This window comes from Bubalus bubalis, chromosome 4 (genome assembly GCF_019923935.1).
Source record: "Bubalus bubalis isolate 160015118507 breed Murrah chromosome 4, NDDB_SH_1, whole genome shotgun sequence".
In the NCBI taxonomy this organism is placed as follows: Eukaryota; Metazoa; Chordata; class Mammalia; order Artiodactyla; family Bovidae; genus Bubalus; species Bubalus bubalis.
Window position 1 is genome coordinate 24,891,227 of NC_059160.1, and position 20,643 is coordinate 24,911,869.

A 20,643-nucleotide genomic window follows, 5' to 3' on the forward strand; every position below is an offset into this window, starting at 1 on the left:
ATCCCCTTCTCCAGGGGATCTTCCTGACCAGGGATCAAACCCAGGTCTCCTGCATCGCTGGCAGATTCTGTAAAGATGGTAACATCTGAATCACCAGGGAAGCCACAGCAAAGCAAATTTTAAAAAAAAGAAGAAGAAGAAGAATACTACGCTTATTAAAAAAATAAATAAATAAATTGAGATTTTTCTAGCATTTGCACTGAAACAGGGGGGTGAAACTGCTCCCAGTGATGTAAAACCTCCTGTACTGAGCTCTGCCCACCTCTTCTGAGGAAACGCATGAATGGGAACCTTCCAATTACCATATTTGCTTGAAGGGAAAATGCAGAGAAAGGAGGGTCTCAGTCAGCTCTTATAACTGCTTTATTCTTGTTCTCTTGTGCTGTTTACAGTGTCTCCCACAAAAGAAAAACCCCAGTTGGCAGGGAACGTGATGATCGACCTTCACTGAACCAGCAGTAACCACAGGAGAATCCAGGGGTGGGAGGGAGAGACAAGGACCTGAGACAGGACTGTGCTAGTTTGCCCATTTTCTGATCTCCAGTTGCTCAAATGGGAATAAAAGAAGGAATATTAAATGATTGTCTATGGGACAGAGAACTTGGGAGATCTGGGCATGATCAGAAGGAGGGCAGGATGAAAGCCCAATTTTAAGCATCTTGTTCACCTATCACTGGGAGACTCCATGTGGGAGAGGTGCAGTGCTAAGAGGGTGGAGGCTGCTGGGGAAGGGGCCCAACTGTGATCAGGGAGGAGGGACCAAGGGCTCTTCTGGGTGGCAAAGATAGGCAGAGCGAAGGGCCAAGGCACTCATTCTGTCCAGTCCTTCTTAATGGACAGGTTCCACTCCCAGGTGAGGTGGTCATGCTTATCGTCGTCGGTGAAGAAGGACTTGTTGTGGTAAGTGCCTCGGGCCAGCATGCCCTTGGGGGCCTCCTCAATTGGAGTCAGAAACTCATATTCCTCTGGCCGAGGCCCGTAGCTGCCCACCATGAACGTTGCTTTATCCACTGGGAAGAAAGAAAAGTTCATTAGGGTGAGAGCCTGTTAGATGGAAACGCTGCATGTGACAATTTGGAGCAGAGCTCACTGTGATCAAAGCCAAGAGTAATAGTTTCCAAGCCTGGCTAAATATCAGATTTACCTGGAGCAACTTTTTTTTTTCCTTAAAAAACATTTTTTAAAGTTGGAATCTCTTCATAATGTAATATACTTTGACCCACTCTCAATCTATGGTTAGTACTATCGTGGAGTCCCAAGAATCAGTGTCTTTAACTCTGAGATTTAGGAAAGCTGAGGAATTAGTGCCCTAAATCAATGGGGATCAAGACTCTATGAAGATGTAGCAGATTATATCATAAAAAACAAACAAACAAAAACAATTCCAGGTACTCCAAAGGTACACACTTCCAGTTACAAGATAAGTAAGTCCAGGGGATCTTCTCAACCCAGGAATCGAACGTGGGTGTCCTGTATTGCAGGCAGATTCTTTACCAACTGAGCCAGGGAAGCCCTAAAGTACAGTGTGGTGACCATAGTTCACAATACTATGTTGTGTATTTGAAAGTTGCAGAGAGAGTTGATCTTAAAAGTTCTCATCACAAGAAAAAAAATGGAAACTGTGTGGTGATGGGGGTTAATTAGACTAATCACAGTAATTATTTTACAATATGTACAGGTACAGGTCATTATGTGGTATACCTAAAACTAACACTGTGTTATATGCCAATTATATCTCAATTAAAAAAACCTTGAAACTAATTGAGACCAGAGTTCTGATCTCAGCCCTGCTACCATCTACGTTTCGGGGATTCAGTTTCTTTTCTATATAATACACCTTGAGGATCTTCTATCTACAAACTATCATTCTGTGGATAGTTTCAAGAGATAAGGTAACAGCTGGTGATCAGAATGAACAGACATCATGGATGGAATAAGATGAAATGGGAAAACCAATAATTTGTGGGTTGTTTTTTTTTTAAATAGTGGTAAGCTGAAACAGATGGTAAAAATAGCCAACCAGAGTTATTAAAAGGTGAGCAACTGGGATATATATTAGGAATAATAAGGACTAGAAAGTTTAAGTAAAGGTAGGTGGGCAGGCAGGCAGGTGATGTTTAAATTGGCTGTTATTTTGAATAAGTTTGGAGGAATAGCTGCAGACATTCTTGACAACCTTTTGCCCAAGTGGTACATCAGAGTCTTTACATCCAAAGGAAAATAGGAAACTGAACTATGTTTTCGTGAGACTAAGTATTGGAAGAGCAAGGACGATCTTTCAGGTTAACTATCTTCTGTGGGATTTGAGTCATTAAGTGGGTCTTTGCTGCTGCTAAGTCGTTTCAGTCGTGTCCAACTCTGTGCGACCCCATAGACGGCAGCCCACCAGGCTCCCCCATCCCTGGGATTCTCCAGGCAAGAACACTGGAGTGGGTTGCCATTTCCTTCTCCAACGCATGAAAGTGAAAAGTGAAAGTGAAGTCGCTCAGTCGTGTCCGACTCTTCGTGACCCCATGGACTGCAGCCTACCAGGCTCCTCCTTCCATGGGATTTTCCAGGCAAGAGTACTGGAGTGGGGTGCCATCGCCTTCTCCGAAGTGGGTCTTTACTCCATGCTAATTGATCTTTGTCTTCCTTAGTCCTCATTGATGGATTTGGTGGAACTGACCTATGCATTACTGCTTTACACCTCTAGGGGACGCTGTTTCACACCATTAGGTTAACGAAAAGTTGGAAGTGCTTTTATCAGCCTTCTACCTTTCATTTTTCTCTGCTCTCATTAACAGAACACAACTGAACATGCACCGTTTAGGTGCAGCTTGTCAAGGAAACTGTAGATTAAGTAATGTGATATTTGTTTCAGTTACAAAGTGAAAGTGAAGTTGCTCAGTCCTGTCTGACTCTTTGCAACCCCATGGACTGTAGCCTACCAGGCTCCTCGGTCCATGGGATTTTCCAGGCAAGAGTACTGGAGTGGGTTGCCATTGCCTTCTCCAGAGGATCTTCCTACACAGGGATCGAACCTGGGTCTCCTGCATTGTAGGCAGACGCTTTACCATCTGAGCCGCTTTTCTCAGTTCTAGAAAGAGGTTTGGTTTTGTTTTGTTTTCTCCCCCCTATTCTTTGGCTAGGAAATTGAGCACTTCAGCCCACCGCTCCCCACTCCCCTGCCACCTGCCTATCACATGTTACGAGCACCTCCCATTTGGGTAGGTCTTTCCTCTCGGATTTCTCTGACACTCAGGTTTTTTTTGGAGAAGGAAATGGCAATCCCCTCCAGTGTTCTTGCCTGGAGACTCCCAGGGATGGGGGAGCCTGGTGGGCTGCCGTCTATGGGATCACACAGAGTCGGACACGACTGAAGCGACTTAGCAGCAGCAGCAGCAGCAGCAGCAGGTTTTTTACTTGTGAACTGCTTTTTGAAAAAATTCAAGAGTACATTTATGTACTTGAATTCAAACTTGGTTGTGTTCGCTTGCGTGCTATGTTGCTTAGGTCGTGTCCGACTCTTCGCGACCCTATGGACTGTAGCCCTCCAGGCTCCTCTGTCCATGGGATTCTCCAGGCAAGAATATTGGAGTCGGTTGCCATGCCTTCCTCCGGAGGATCTTCCCGAGCCAGGGATCGAATTCTTATTCTTCCCCTTTATAAGTAATAAAATTGGATTTCAGAAGTAGAATGCTGAACGTTGGTGGCTGAGCCAGTCTTAACTAGGTTTCTGTTAACATGGAAATAAGTATATGTGTGCCTCTCCAAGGGTGAATGTCCACAGCTGTCATCAGATTCTTCAGTGAATTTAGGACTAAACATCGCTGATAACCCGACATTTACGTGTCCCTGAGAAGCGGAGTTTGGTACAGTGGCAAGTGTGCGTACTTTACCTTTCACCCCCGTCCGGTAGGTGTGTTGAACATACTTCAGTCCTGACACAATATCCTTGTTCACCTGTAGGTGGGAAGGAGCCAAGTGATTCAGATTAAAGAGGGTCTTCAATTTTTCCTCATACTTCATGCTGATCTGACCTAGCTGAGGCTTGGACTGAAGATTTAGTTCAGAATAAGTTACTACCATCATTTAGCCTGGCGATGAAGCAGAGATTAAAGAGAGGAAGTCACAAGACTCAATGTTACCGAAGCTGGTTCCAATTGTTGAATACTATGATTTTTGGTGTGGGGGAGGGGATGGTTAATTAAAACAGTCTCAATAGTCTACATTACTCTCCTTCCTCCATGGCCCAGAGAAGGGTCTTGAGCTCCTTCTCCCTGAAGACTGTCCATAAGGCCTTTCTTGTTTTTAGGTTACAAAGGCATTAATGGAAACTAATTATTATGTAAATATCTGAAAATCCTAATCTCAGAAATGATCCACCAAACATATGAAGAACAAACAGGGGTAAAAGTTGTAATGGAAGGTTGGACCTAGAAGATGATTTTGCTTGTAACATAACTGTGATTGGAGTCTAGAGATGAGATGAGTCACGGGAAAACACCCCCCTCGGATGAAAATAATGGGTGAAATCCATTTGCCTCTGGCATATAGTTTGGATGGCTGTCGTTCTCAGATGTTGTCTGGAATCTTGCCACTTTCCCAAGCCTTTCAGAGAAAATTTACTAAAGTGGAATGAAAATATAGACAGCTTGATCACTTTATTTTTCCATGATTCATTCTATCTAGAGCTGAACCGGTCTGTTAATTTTATACCATGGTCATGTTTATACAAGCAAATTAAAGTGGGCACAACACCATTAGCTGGATGGCTTGGTTAATTGTTCACCCATGTAAGAATGAAAGAGTATTGTTTCTCCTTGACAATAACCAGGGCTCTGTTTTTATTTTGGACAGAACAATTAGAGCAGTATCTCAGTGATACATTTTGTTTTGTTGGCAATGGGGTAGTATAGCCATGAATACTTCTTGCTTAGGTTTGGAACAGTCAGTCAGCAAAACCTGTAGCATAAAGCTATTGAAAGCAGACAGAAGGAAAACAGCTTCATTGAAGAAAGTGTGATAAAATGAAACCCGCTTTCTAATTCTTCTAACTTCTGCATGTGACTCATAGATATAGGGAAAAAACCCACATCCTTCTAGAAGCCTTTAAGCTGGTCTCCTGGGCATAGTAGAAGATGTGGTCTGGTGGGTAAAAGACCAAAAAAAGACGGAAATGGTGGTGGAGTGGTAATAAGGACTTCAAAAAAGAAAGACTCCTGTTTTTCTACTGCTCCACAGATCGTCCATTTAATATAAACATGGTTGAGATGAACAAAAGAAAAGTGTGAATATTCCTTGTTATTCCCTGCCTCTGCCTGCCCACCCTTCCCGATTGTCTTCCACCCCATGAGGAAGAAGCTTTGGGAACTAAAACCGAGAGCCCAGATTTAGGGAGAAATAGAAATTAACAAACATATGCCAATGTGATAATGTAATAAATTTGATTTTTTTTCTTCTTCTGATTACAGGAAGAATTTAAACTTTATACAAACATACAGGGCCAGATACTTACTTTGAAGTTAATTTTGACTCTATATTCAACACCTTCCTTTAGGACAAAGGTTTCTTTTTTAAGGGCTTCCAGATCCCCTGTAGAAGTGAATTTTATAAGAGTTAATTCTCACTGAAAGGACATTCACAAGGAGATGAATGAAGTCAAAGCTCCTGAGCCATTTTCTGGACTCCTCAGAGCAACACAGTCCCTACGGTCCTCAGGTCAAACAATGTTTGAGATTAGTCGCTGCACAAACACACATTTGGAATTCCTGAAATCTTATAGCCGATATGAAAGAAACATGATAGAGCTTTCCCTCCAAGTTTGACTACAGCCTTAAGAATACGCAAGACTTTATGCTTAAAGACTCTGCCCCCAGTCCTCAAATATATAGGAGAAAAATATTATGTAAGAATGCCAGCTCTTTGTTTTTGTAGATTTGTTAATGTGTGTTGTGTTTTCTAAGCTTTAGAAAATGTGCTTGTTTGGGTCCTTTTTATCATTCTAAAAAATATGTAAAATTTAAAAATTAAAAAAATAGACTTTTGTACTTAATTTTGCTTTTGCATTTGCAATTTCATACTTTTTTTTTCTTAAGGAAAAGAAAACTTATCACTTAAGTTCTAAAGGCTTCAGGCTCCATAAAACTGGGATCTGCCCCCTAATTCCTGTACCTTGGTTAGAGAGGTGGTCTTTGTTCCTTTCCCAAAGTGATCCTGTATAATTTGACAATTGGGGTGACTGTGTGTGTGTGTGTGTGTGTGTTTTGCACAGTTTTGTGCAGATGCTTCATGCATATAGCTGGCACCAGCCTCCTCTGTATACATCTAGGATTCACTTCAGTGGCTTTTTTTTTGCTGATAGAAAACCAAGCTTTTCTTGTTGCTGGGAAAAAGGGACAGGGACCACGTTTTCCCTGCAGGATCGATCATTGAGCCTTTCCGAACAGAGCAGGTTTCCTTAGTACTACTTCAGACCTTATCTTGCAAAATGACGGTTGTACCTGTTAACTTTACACAATTTCTCACAGGAAGAGGTCTGAGGCCCGGTGAGAGAGAGAGAGAATTTCTTTCTGAGAGATGCTAGAACGTGGGGGTAGTTGAATGTGGGACTCTGCTCTAATGATTTCAGTTGAACAGGAAGTGTGTCTTTTCAGCCTCCAATTTCCTCCCTCTGACAAAAAGCCCATATAAGGTAAAGAGTGGTTGTCTTATGAGAGGGGAACTACCTTGCTCCTAAGCTTGCTGTTCTAGAGGCATGCTCTGTTCTGTCTCATGAGTCTATTTTATGAATCTGGTAATAATAATATATATATATATTTTTTTTCACTAAAGACCTGCCTTTGATGTTCCCAACCCCTGGCTTGGTGGCCCTTTCCTTATTTCTCCCAGTGGCCTACTTTCCCCCAAATCAGCCACCTTTCCAGTGTCTCATCATGTCCTCCAGACCTAAGTCTCAGGAAAGGACTTGACCTTGGCAGCAATAAAGTGAAAGAAAATAACATGTTAAGTTGTACATCTTTAGTGAGGGAAGTTGCTTCTTTCAAAGAATCAGAGTTTTAAGCTAAAAAAATCCTGCATATTTCACAATGGACTTCCTAGCATTAATCAAGAGGTCTTAGATTTCTTGCCTTCAGGTGAGTTCTATAGCTGACACAGGATCAATATTTTCTCTGATCTTTATATTGTATGTGTGTGTGTTTGTGTGTGTGTGTGTGTGCACTCAGTTATATCTGACTCCTTGTGATTCCATGGACTGTAGCCTGCCAGGCTCCTCTGTCCATGGGATTTCCCAGGCAAGAATACTGGAGTGGGTTGCCATTTCCTTCTCCAGGGGATCTTCCCAACCCAAAGATCAAACCCAAGTCTCCTGTGTCTCCTGCATTGGCAGGTGGATTCTTGACCACTGTGCCACCTGGGAAGCTGTTTACCTTACTAGGTTTTTTTTTTTTTTTGGCTGGGACAAGGGACAAAAACCATGCCCTTGTCCTCATGATGACATGAGGCCCCACCAAACAGAAGAGCTGTGACCACTTACCAGTGAGGTCCATGGTGATTGGTCCTGGGGCACTTTCACAAACAAGGGTCAGGCGGGTGACAGTGACATTGGGGGCTGTTGGGTCTGCAGAAATTATAAGGCACTGTGAGCACAGAGAAGAGGTATATACATACAGTGTGTGTGTGTATCCATTTCAAGTAGGAAAGAGAGAAGATGAAAAAGAAAAATGGATCTCTGTCTCTAGAGGAGAAATAAAGATGGAAGTGGCAGATTCACCAGGCTTGGTCTTAGTGACCTTGGACCTTCCTGTGAAGCTATTTCTGCTTCAGGTACTTGTAAGTGTGTTAGTCGCTCAGTCGTGCCCAACTCTTTGCGACCCCATGGACTAGAGCCCACCAGGCTCCTCTGTCCATGAGATTTTCCAGGCAAGGATACTGGAGGGGGGTTGCCATTTCCTTCTCCCGGGGATCTTCCCAACCCAGGGATCGAACCTGGGTACTTGTAGGCCCACCTTATTCATCAATAGCAAACATTTCCCGAGTGGCTAGGAGTAAAGTACTCTGCTGGTTGGGCAGGGTGCATCCATATCTTTGGGCCATGTCTGACTCTGCCATTGTGTATTGGAAATGATGGATGTTAGGTAAGGAATGAGAAGGAGAAAGAGAGAATGTGAGAGACCATGGAGAGAATCCAATTCCGAGTTATAGTCTGAAACTCCTAAACCTGTCCTATGTGTTATTTTTGCCTATTTCAAGGCAACGTACCCCTTATCTCCAAAGAAAACTTAATTATCCATCTATAACTTGGTTTGGCACATGGAGACTGCAGCTCACTCCCTTAAGCTTAGAAGCACTTGGTACCCTCTCCTTTGCACCTGCTCTTGAGTAGCTCAAATGTCTGCCTTTTCTATGCCCCTCGACCAGCCCCACTCTGTCTCCTCACATACACATACCTGCTACCACAGGACCATCCCCCAGGAGCGTTTTCTTGTACTTAGTTAGACTTTCATCATCTTTGTCCATCTCCTGCAGCTCCTTCAGGGACTTCTGTGGGGGGGGCTTGTAGTTGAGCTTGCCATCCAGCTCATCGTCATCCTCCTCCACGTGTGGTTCTGGGGCCTTTTCAGTCATTTTGATCTAGAGGGAGACAGAAAGAGAGACAGTGATGATCTATTGGCCAAAAGTCTGTGGATATGAGCTATGCTTGAGGGGCTGCTCTTAGTCTTGTCGTTGTTTAGTCACTAAGTCCTGTCCCACTCTTTGCGATCCCATGGACTATAGCCTGCCAGGCTCCTCTGTCCATGGGATTTCTCAGACAAGAATACTGGAGTGGGTTGTCATTTCCTTCTCCAGGGGATCTTCCCGGCCCAGGGATTGAACCCACATCTCCTGCACTGACAGGTGGATTCTTTACCACTGAATCATCAGGGAAGCCCACTCTTAGTGCTATTTTTGCCCTAATAAACTTCTGTAATTGTCAATGATTTTACAGGAGATTTCCCTCTGATTCAGCCTCATTCTATTTCACAAAATAAGAATATAACACATTCTAGGTTTTCCTTTGACATGTTTGAATGTTTTCATATTGTGATGAATCTCTCCTATTCATTCAATGAAACTGACAGTAAGTAACTCACTTGTGAATTCTATAAAACAAGTGAAGCAACATAGTACAAGCTGTCCTGAATAATGAGCGAACAGCCCCAGTTCAGAGAGTTATAGAAATGATCATAGTCCTACAAATCCAGCCAGTCTTGCAGGTGTCAAAGTGCTCAGCATGTATCAATACAATCCCAGTCATAATGGTGTCAAGTACTTGGTAAAGCAAGTTAGTTTTTCCCCATTCATTGCATCTTTCCCTGAACTCCTGCAAGAGCTCAAAAGCCAGTCATGAGAAGTTTTAGGCCCCTGTGATATCTGCCTGAGTGTCCTCCCCCATCTCCCAACATTGTTAATAATTCCCCGAGGCCAGCTAGTGGGTTTTGTTTCTCTCTCACTTTAAAAATTTATTTGGCTGCCCTGGGTCTTAACTGCATTATATGGGATCTAGTTCCCCAATCAGGGATCAAACTCAAGGCCCCTGCATTGGGAGCGCAGAGTCTTAGACACTGGACCACCAAAAAGTCTCTTGAATCTCCCGAAACACTTGAATACTTGTCATTTTATAAGTGCTCATTGATTGGGTTAATAGGTTCTATATCTAATGAGCTTCTGTTCTTTTGAAATAACACAAAATAATAAAGGACTCCAACTTCTGGACAAATTGCAACTGTCTCTTTAGTACCCTTCTGTCCATCTCCACTTCTCCTTTAGTACCTCCTTCCCTTCTCCAGATCTCCTGTGACCTTATGCTCTAAGACCTCACCTGGGCATACCCTGTTTTCTTCCTTCATCATCTACATTTACTTGTTTTGTGTTAAAACATCAAGGGAAGATCTAATACAATTATTTACACTTAAGTGTTAATGACTGATTGTAAATTTTAAAATTATTTTTCTTAAAGCAGGTATAGTCAGAGCTTTTCAGAGTTGAAATGAACCTTGAAGGTGACATAGTCCAAAAACTTGCTAGTCACTCAGTCGTGTCCAATTCTTTGTGACCCCATGGACTATAGCCCACCAGGCTCCTCTGTCCATGGAATTCTTCACACCTAATACCGGAGTGGGTAGCCATTCCCTTCCCCTCGTTTTATCACTGAGAAACTTGAAACCCAGAGCTTAAGAGAATTGCCCAAGTTCATGTATCTCAATGAGATGCCCTGTCCTAATAAAGAGGAAGGAATCTCTAGGAAGAATTTCAGGCCTGGGGTTGGCAGAAATGGAGCTATTTGGGGGAAACAAGGGAGATATTTAGACAAGGAGATAATTTCCTGGTTTCCTTTCATTCTGCTCCCAGGGTAACTCTCTTCCCTGCTTTGGGTAAAGGCTTTACTGTTCCGAAGTGGTAGAACTCTAAGACAATACCTATCACATCTCCTCTTGAGTGACCCTGCCAAGTTCTATAAGGTTCCTCTGAGAGTGAAGCTATCTGTGGCCAAAATCAGTTGTGGTTTCAAATTTAATGTTGCTATTATTGGCAATGGGAAGAAAAATAATTTGGAAGTGAAGCTAAACAAAAGCAATTTTAACAGGGAGAAAAAAAAGGAAAGGAAAAGAAATGATATCTCTTGGCTCATCTATCCTCTTCCAGAAAAACAACAAGCTGAACACTATGAGCCTTGATCAACTCTGCAAACAGTGTTGCATTGCCTGGGTCCACTTCCTGGGCAGGAAGGAAGCTTGTAGGCCTGTTGCTATGGCAACTCTCGCTTCTGCCGAAGAACCAGAACCACTCAGAGCTGAGCCTCTAGAGAACAGCACAATAAACAGAGTGACTAATTCAAGTCCTATTCCAAACAACACTCAGGGAAAGTGAATAAACTGGCTGGAAAAACGATGAAGGATGTAGTTGGTGGAGGTTGTAGGCTGTGGGTAGTTTAAGGACAACCATTAAGCCACAGATAAAGAACAACGCAGATGAGACTAATTAGATGAGACAGGTTCTCCTCTGGTGACACCAGGAGCCTGACCAAATACCCAGGGTAGAGGTCACATAAAAAAACTGCAGACAGAGCATCAGCAAAGCTATCACCATATGAGGACATCTCAGCACTGTAGAGAGGCCTTTCTGGAATGTATTACTTGGTTCTCACAAGTCATGTGCTTGAAGTTTGACTATGAGAGGATGACATCACATCCAGGCACTAATTAGCTCAAGGTGATTTTAATAATCTGTAGGGAAATGACAACCCACTCTAGTATTCCTGCCTAGAAAAATTCCATGGACAGAGGAGCCTGGCAGGCTATAGTCCATGGGGTTGTAAAGAGTCGGACATGACTGAGTGACTGAGCACACACACAGGGAATTGTAATTCTGTACCCTCAAATCTCAATTTTGAAAGGAGAGGGAAACAGAGACAGAGAGAGAGAAAGATCTGATCTAGGACAGTATTTTCTAACTTTTAATAGTGTCATACTTGGCAACATAATTTATCTGTCATCTAGATCTTGATTTTTTAATTGGTAAATCAGAGACATGTCACTTTTAAATTTCCTTGATCCACTGCAAACAGATATAATAATTGCTCAATGAAAATGAGCCACACATTTATTTAAAGACATTGAAGAACAGAGAATAATGTGGGATTATGATATGAAATTGTGGCAGTCAAGAGGAGGAAATTTGGGACCACATGAAAATAATTTGGTCTAATTATATAGCATAAGAAATAGAGATATGAAGTCAGATGACTCCAAATCAGTTCACTCTGAGAGGCTGATTAGAAAAAAGAAAAAAAGATGAAAATGTCATAAAATGACAAAGAAAGGACTGCAAAGCACTTCTTAGGGAAAGCCCTTCTGAAAGCAAAATGAAGGTCACAAATATTTGAAGAGCATCTAGCATTTACAAGACACTGTTCTTTAGCACATACTGATGTCTAAGTTATTCTCCAAAGTGGAAAAAGTTGGGGGATGAGCAATCTAGCCATACCAAAAATGCCCAGCTGGTTTGATTGGTGGTTCTTAATCTTTCTGGAGATTGCAAGTCTCTTTAAAAATCTAGTAAGAGTCATGGTCTTTATAAAAGGAGAAAAGCAAAAGCCCATGAAATTGTGCAAGCAGCACAGGGATTCGTGGAGCCCTGAAGTCCTTCATAGACTCTACTGGAGTCCATGATTAAGAACATGACCTTGAAACTATAACTTTTGGAAACAGTGAAGCAAAGCATTGAGTGTTAAGCATGGACTTCCCTGGTGGCTCAGATGGTAACGCGTCTGCCTACAATGCGGGAGACCCAGGTTTGATCCCTGGATTGGGAAAACCCTCTGGAGAAGGAAACAGCAACCCATCCCAGTACTCTTGGCTGGAAAATCCCATGGACAGAGGAGCGTGGACAGACATTCCATGGGGTCGCCAAGAGTTGGACACAACTAAGCGACTTCACTTTCTTTTTCACTTTTTGCTTCTCTCCGAAGCCTGGCCAGACCAACGACACAACTCAGCCTCAAGCCAAGGATCATGTCTGTGAACCTGAAACCCTGGACCTGCAGAGGCAGGAGGAGATACTGAGTAACGTCTGGATCTCAGGGAACATGACCATAGTCCAGCAGAAGAGCTGTGGTTTGGGAAGAGTTCTGGGTCAATGTACTTGATTTTGGATAATTATCCCCTCAATGAACTAGGCCTCATCATGCATGAGTTTTCATTCTGGCTTTGCCACTAACTAGCTATGACCCTGTGAGCACATGTTCCAACCACTGTGATCTTCCTTTCCTCATCTTGGGAGGTGACGGGTTAGGGGAGACCATCTCTAGGTGCTTCCTTTTCTAAGGTTGCTACCTGTAGCCAGGTGTCAGCTCACTTGTCCTTCAGTTACCTTATTTCACCTGTATAAAATTTCACCTGCATAAAAGGCTATCTGCCTCTGTTTTATTATTTCATATTGTTTATTTATGTGAATTCCCCAAAGAGTCTGCATTTTCAATTTTACAATTCATTTCCGGGAAATTTCAGATTCTCCCAAGGCCCCAACTGGTTAATATATCTTGACAACAGTTTCCCAAGCTGTGTATGTATAGTGAACTACAAGTATCATTTTTCTCCTTTTAAAAATAGTTTAAAACTTTTTTGTTTGTGTTGTGTGTGTGTGTGTTTTGTTTGTTTTTCTTGTTGTTTGTTTGTTTGTTTTTTGGCTGCACCATGTGCCTTGCAGGATCTTAGTTTCCTGACCAGGAATTTAACCCTGGCCATGGCAGTGAAACCACAGAGTTCTAGCTACTGGACCACTGGGGAACTCCCTCATTTTTCTCTTTTTATCCTTCCATTTTGTAGGAATTTTAGGGAAATGCCAGTTTGCTCTCCAATTGCATCATCTAACGAACAGCTTGTGTGTGTATGTTGGAGTATAGCCAATTAACAACATTGTGAAGGTTTCAGGTGAACAGTGAAGGGACTCAGTCATACATACACATGTATCCATTCCACCCCAAACTCCTCTCCCATCCAGGCTGCCACATAACATTGAGTAGAGTTCCCTGTGCTGTACAGTAGGTGTTTGTTGGTTATCCATTTTAGGAATAGCAGTGTGTACATGCCCATCCCAAACTCCCTAATTATTCCTTCCCCCCACTACCCACCAACCCCAAAACCATAAATTCATTCTGTAAGTCTGTGAAGAACATCTGGTTTTGTTATTGATAACAATAATTCTACCAGCTATCACACATAGCGCTAAACCCTGTCCCGAGGATTATCTCACTTAGTCCTCACCACAGGCTTAAGGATGGCTGTTATCATCATCCCTTCTACGGATTAGGGAACCAAACTTGAAGTAAATAACTTGCCCGAGAAAGCATGCTGTGTAAGTGACAGCATGAATATGAGCCCGGGGGGAGGTTTCTGACAGCAGGCTCTAAGCTCTGTCACTCCAGCTGTCTTTATTAAGAAGTAATAATGAAATTAGAAAGCTCATTGGTTATCTTGCGAATCTCCATGGGGGATGCTGCACAGGCAGAGGTGAGTGCTGCCTTGCAAAACTCTGCAGGGCAGCTTTAGCAAGTCAGGGAAGTGTCATCTAAAGAGAATTTCGGTGCAACTGTACCCCATGTCCCCTTGCGCAAGCTGCTAAACCTCTGCTCCAGTTTTGGCCTCTGCAGAGTGAAACGGATGCCTTGAAAGATCTCTGAGGCTCCTTCATAATTCAATGATTCTAATGCTGTCCTTAATTTAAACAAGGTTGTAAACCAAGAAAGGGAAGAGGAAGTGGATGTGAGGCTGGGGAGAACCCAGATCATCAGCATAGAACATTCTAGATTGGGCTGTGCTCACCTCCCTCTGGGGCTTATACCCTGTTCCACAAAGAGCAGGGCTGTGTCGCTTGTTTTCATGCTGTGTTTGATTACAGTTTTTTACACAGTAAAAGTGAAATGAAAGTGAAAGTGAAGTCGCTCAGTCGTGTCCAACTCTTTGCAACCCCGTGGACTGTAGCCCACCAGGCTCCTCCGTCCATGGGATTCTCCAGGCAAGAATACTGGAGTGGGTTGCCATTTCCTTCTCCAGGGTATCTTCCCGACCCAGGCATTGAACCCAGGTCTCCCGCATTGCGGGCAGACACTTTAACCTCTGAGACACCTGGGAAGCCCTAAAGTGAAATGGGGAATTATTAATTACATATTTAATAAGGTCCCAAAGCATATACACTTTTCTTTTCTGTTTTCATGTGCTCACCTCTCTAGTTATCTTTATTTCCTGCTTCACAGATGCCTATACAGGTGAATTTTCACAGCGAACCCTCACACACCCATGTTTACTGCTCAGCGAAACAGGGTCAAGCATTAGATGGGCTGAGGCAGGAACTTAATCCTCTCAGGCTCAATTAAAATGCCAAATTAAATTAGGGTGGGTATTCATGGCACAGGTATAGCAGCACAAATCAGTGTTTTTGCTTAAAAATTCAGTGAAATTTCCAAGACACCAGAAGTGACATACACCTAAGAATTTACCAGTCTCAGGATGCAGCACACTCTTCTGGTTCATAATGCAGTTCTGAATAAGTGGAAGACAAAGACAAGGTAAAACTCTTGAATTTAGACGAAACAAACCACCTGGTTAATTCATAAAGCAATGACCCTTTGTTGTGTCTCTTGGGACTTGAGCACTGAGTCAGATAGACTAGAGATTCAAAATGTGTGTCCATGACTGATGTTCCAGGATGTAAGGGTGTTATTAGCCTCACTGAGCCTGAGTTTTTTTTTTTTTTACCAGTAAAGTGGGAATCATAAGCTTTTCTGATGGAGTTGAAGAGTTAGAGAAGACGTGAAAAGTTCTAGGACTATTCTGGCCAACGGTAGATGTTCAATTACCCTCTGTTCCCTTCTTCTCCTCCCTTTTTCATGATACTCCGTGTTTGCTGGTTTCAGCTTCAGCGAGGTACCTGACTGCCAGACACCAAGGCTTTCTTTGGGCTCTGCCATGTTGACAAAGTCCTCTCCTTCCTCCTTAAAAATAGATTTGGTTTCTTTGAGGAGCATGGAAGAGACAAGAGGTTCTGGGAACTGCCAGGATTGTTTAGGAACTGAATCAGCCTGTAAAATGCAATCGTCACTATTCTAGTTCTTTAAAGAGCAATTTAATTTTAGATTCTATTTATTGCTCCTTTTCCTAAGTGAAGCCAGAGGTCATTCTGGGACTGATGGGAAATGATAGGAGACACAGGCACAGCAAATAGAGAGATTTTCCTTTGGCTCTGGAGGAAAGGGCAGTGGAGACTTAACTCAAGCCCCGAAATTGCCTAATCACACAACCTGATGCACCGGCCAGGAGGATTAGACAGAAGAGTTAGAGTTGAGGGAGGGATAGAAAGAAATGGGGAAGTGCCAGAAGTAGGGGGTTTCCAGCAGAGAAGTACCTATGTGAGCCTCAGCATTCTATGTCACCCGGTCATCTTTACTTCCTGATGTCTAGGATATGCTCACTTTCCCCATACTGGAGGTCGTTGGTCTACAGCAGGTCATGGTGAGCTGGACCGTCTCTGAAGGACCACAGACGTTTCGGAGCCAGTTGAGGAGGATTTGGGTCTGCTCTGCTGCCTGGTGATTTGGCTTCATTGGGAAATCTAACTTTAACCCTCAGGACACAGCACGCTGTCTCGGTTCTAAGTTCCTTTCTGGTGTGTCACTATTCCCTAATGACCCGGAGAAATTGATGCTTCCAATTAGGAGCTGCTCTCTACTGCCTCCACCCCACCAAAAGCAACTGCCACTGCAGAGCCCGAAGACAGCAACCAACCCAGTGCCTGAGAGGACAGTGTCCTCTTACATGCATAAGATCAAGCCAGAGCAGGGTACAGATTCTTAGAAGCAGAATTCTTTAGTGATTCCCTTGAAGTAATTATTTCCCAAGATATAATACGTTATTCCTCCCTGGGCATTCATAGTACGGTTGGTCCTCTCTTGATACCAAGAGCACGGGACTTGCAGCATCCATGGATTTTGGTATCAAGGAGGACGGGTGTGGTCCTAGAACCAATGCCCCGTGGACACCTAGATTCATATGCAAAAGGAGAGCGAACTCAGTGGATGCATTCAGCTTTTCTGAGTGTCTACTATGTAAAGTCACAGTGCTAGGTGCTCTCATGAATATTCATTTAAAATAATCTGCAAAGAAAATTGCATAAAGGCAGCCATTATTGGGCAAAAGACTACACTGCAATTACTCAGTCCACTCACAGAGGTTTTATATTAAACATGAAAAATTATGGCTCAGACGGTAAAGAATCCACCTGCAATAGAGGAGACCAGGATTTCATCCCTGGGTTAGGAAGATCGCCTGGAGAAGGTAAGGGCAACCCACTCTAGTATTCTTGCCTGGAGAATCCCACGGACAGAGGAGCCTGGCAGGCTACAGTCCATGGGGTCACAAGGAGTCAGACACAACTGAGCAACTGACACTTTTCCAAAGACAATTTTTATAAGCACACATGGTGAATATTAACTCTTCTAAGAAAACCCAAGTGGGACCAGAATGTGGAAACCAGTAGGGAGGGACTCAGTAATTCTTTTATTAAGTGGATAAATATTGAAGTTTCAAAAAGAACATGAGACCTATCTGTGGGGGGAGCCAGTATGGACTCTAACACTAGATCTGGGGTGACAATAATACTGATCTAGAACAAGGGTGTTCAGAATGGGGGCTTAAAGAACATTTCTGCCATGGGGCATTTCCTAAAATGTCCTTCCGAGGCAGCATAGCTACTGATTGTTTTTTGCATCAGTGTGTGACTTCAGTCAAGTCATTGCATACTTCTGAGCCTTCTTGTCCTCTCAACGTCCTCATGGGATTCAGTTTTATACGTTTCTCACACCAGATCTGACACACAGAAGGCCCTCCATATAAGCTGGTTCTCTTTATCTTCTTAACTTTTACTGCCCCCCACCCCCACTCCTCAGGGTGTCTATCGGCCTGCTGAAGTTGGACTCTATTGTGCTCCCGTGAATTGGACAAGGCCCCCTCATGTTCCCATCAGACTGACTTAGCTATTCTGAGCTTCCGCTGAGAACAAAACCTCATTGCTCAGAGCATACTGCCTGAGGGACAAGCTCATGCTCTCCCAAATAAGAGAGGAACATAGTCCAGTGCCTGGAGGTTGTTGGCCTTTGTTCAGCTATAACCTGGTTATTCCTCACAGGCTGTATCTGTGTAGTATGGGTGGTGAATGAACTTTTATTTCAGAATTGCACACATATCAGGAAAGAATAAAACAATCTTACTGTGCTTGTGTCATATCCAGATATGGGAGGGGCCTTTTTTTATAAATGTAATGAAATCAAGCAATGGCGAAAATAAATGGCAACTGCCTATGACTGAACTTCCTGGGCGCCAGCACAGACCTCTTGACTTCCCTTGCTTGAGCATCCAATATGCTAACTCTGAATCCAGTGTTTCTTGGTCTCTCCATGAAGATACAACCATGGGACCTCCAAGTCAGGGCATCTACCTTCCCCTACCTTGAACAGAACACCTCAGTGTTTATCAGACTTATACCACAAATTACCCTAGGTCCAGAGTTTAACCCACTCCCGTATGCTTGCCTGAAAAATGCCAGGGACAGAGGAGCCCGGTGTGCTCTGGGGTCACAAAAAGAGCCTGATAGGACTTAGCAACTAAACAAAACACCAGAGTTGAAGTACAGACCATGTTTGTAACATGTGCTACCTGGAACATCCTTTAAAAGAGAAGAAAGTATTTCAGGTCACACCTAAAGCACTTCTCATGACTGCCAAAACCAGACCCCAACATTTGGAAGGCCCACTGACTGGGTGTCCTAGCTGAGCCTACTTGAATTTTACTAGAATGCATCTCTTAATAAGGGGCTTCCCTGATGGCTCAGCAGGTAAAGAATCCACACGCAATGAAGGAGACAGAAGACGCAGGGTTCAGTCTGGGTTGGGAAGATCCCCTGGAGGAAGAAATGGCAACCCATTCCAGTATTCTTGCCTGAAAAACCCCTGGAGGGAGAAGCCTGTCAGGCTACAGTCCATGGGATCTCAAAGAGTCAGATAGAGCATGCAAGCAAAGAGCAACCAAGCGTGCATTTCTCAATAAATTGTTGGGTGTCTTCTGGGTTTCCTTTTAGCCCTCTCAGATGTAAAGAGCTGGTCTTGGCAACAGCAGCAGTTCTCTTTCTGCCCACCTCACTGGCTTTTGCTAGTGGTAAAAATGCCATCTCGGTAGACTGATGATGAATCAATAGCCATGCGTTCTGCTATGCTCCCCACTGGATTGTTAAATCTCACTGGACCCCAGGGGAGGCTTTCATTATATATTTCCTTTATGTGCCCAGAAAATTCTTCCCGTGGAGAACAGTTTCATGTTGTTTTTTTTTTTTTTTTTTTTTTCTTTTCAACCCATCTCTTTAAGTCTGCTTAAAAACAGGAAACCACACATCTCCACCCCAGCACCAACCAACTTACCATGCACCAGCTTGGTTCGTAACAGCTTGGTTCTACAGTCTTTTTGCTTCTGAGCTTGGCCAGATGCCGGCTTCGACCTTGTAGGAACCCGGCCAGGCACTGCTGGCGGGTGCCCTTGGAATCCTTCTCCAGGACATGAAGGATGGGGCTCCTGGGCAGGCGTGCACGCCCTCCCTCATAGACCAGCCTCCCCTGAGTCACTGTTACCATTCCCTGCCCGGACTTCCCCTTCTCTGCAGCCTCCTTAATAACTTTCTTATCATGGTTTATTTTAAAGAGGAACAACCCCTCTTAAAATAAATAAACTGTACAGGCGGTAGCCAGGTTTAGAAATTTCTTGCATTTGTCTGTGCTCACCTGCAGCCTTCCCCACCCCGAAGGGATCTCAACTTACTGTCAGTGGTCCACGTCTCCGTCCTGGGTGCCTCTGTCTCTCAAGCCTGACTTCTGAGTACTGGCAGTTAGAACAGGAAGGAAGTTGTGAGAAAAAAAAAAAATGTTTTAAACCTACTCAAAGAGGAAACCCTGGGCTGTCTCAAATCCTGTTCCTTCAGGCTGCGTATCTCTTGATCAGCCAACTCTGAGCAGCACTCTTGACGATTCATAGTGCAGGCTAGAGCATGACCACCCAGGTGAACACACAGCTGCCTGAGGATTCAGACAAGGGTCTGCAGCCTATCATTGTGAGTGCTGTGAATAATTGTGTGGCTGCACCTAAAAATCAAGCCATTTCAGTGCATACACTTCTGAGGCAAGTTGTCTAAAACCAGTAGCAGAAAATTCGCATAGGCCTTACTTTGTATGACTACCTTCTGTTCCTTTGGGGTCTCTGCCAGCTCCCTTATCAGCCAGATATGTTGCAAGTTTGCTGGCAGTGAATACTGCTAAGGGGTGCTAAGAAATTATGAATTTTAACTACACGTATTTAGCCCTAAATCTTAACATTGGTCCTCAAATTGGTTTTTAGAGTTTTGTTGGTCAGAATTTCAAGATGTGGCTTGTATGCCAGCACAAATCATCACATGTTATGTATTGTAGTTTTCACTAATTTTTCTTCTAAAAAGTCAAAGCCTTGTTTTGATTAAACCTAAGGATTGCAGATAGCAAAATAAAACTTCATTAATTCATAGTCTTCTAAGTCAGAACTTGTTATAATTTAACAAGTGCTAAAACTGACTTTGTACCTTATTTGAGGAAATGGCTTGTGAAGTAATTTGAATGGGAACAAGTTACAGAGGCCATATTTAAATCATTTGAGGGAAGTTTTTAAAGCACCCAAACCACATTTTCATTAGACATCTCCACAACTGCTGCCAATAATAAATGGTTATTATTAATATTTAAATATTCAGTATTTTGGGGCTTCCCAGGTGGTGCTAGTGGTAAAAAACCCACCTACCAATACAGGATATGTAAGAGATGTGGGTTCGATCCTTGGGTGGAGAAGACCCCCTGGAGGAGGGCATGGCAACCCACTCCAGTATACATGCCTGGAGAATCCCTTGGATAGAAGAGTCTGATGGACTATGGTCCATAGCATCACAAATAATCAGACATGAGTGAAGTGACTTAGTACACATGCATTCAGTATTTACATTGTTCCAATATGTTTAGAGCTGATTAATTATGCAAATATATTCAAAGAAACTGACATT

At 43.2% G+C, this 20,643-nt stretch overlaps 1 protein-coding gene across 2 annotated transcripts; it reads right to left on the reverse strand.

Moving 5' to 3' along the window:
* Positions 1 to 345: 345 nt before the first annotated feature.
* ARHGDIB (Rho GDP dissociation inhibitor beta) lies at positions 346 to 19,535 on the reverse strand. Of its 2 annotated transcripts, none has more exons than XM_006044865.4 (6): positions 19,383 to 19,535; positions 8,433 to 8,616; positions 7,520 to 7,603; positions 5,501 to 5,577; positions 3,882 to 3,945; positions 346 to 1,010 (listed from the first exon to the last, which is right to left on the reverse strand). In XM_006044865.4, the coding sequence occupies exons 2-6, from the start codon at positions 8,608 to 8,610 to the stop codon at positions 811 to 813; spliced, it is 603 nt and encodes a 200-aa protein (XP_006044927.1). In that variant the 5' UTR covers positions 8,611 to 8,616; positions 19,383 to 19,535; the 3' UTR covers positions 346 to 810. The 2 variants fall into 2 exon arrangements, with proteins under 2 accessions (XP_006044927.1, XP_006044926.3); XM_006044864.4 differs by lacking the exon at positions 19,383 to 19,535 and adding an exon at positions 18,989 to 19,327.
* Between the last annotated feature and the right edge of the window lie 1,108 nt (positions 19,536 to 20,643).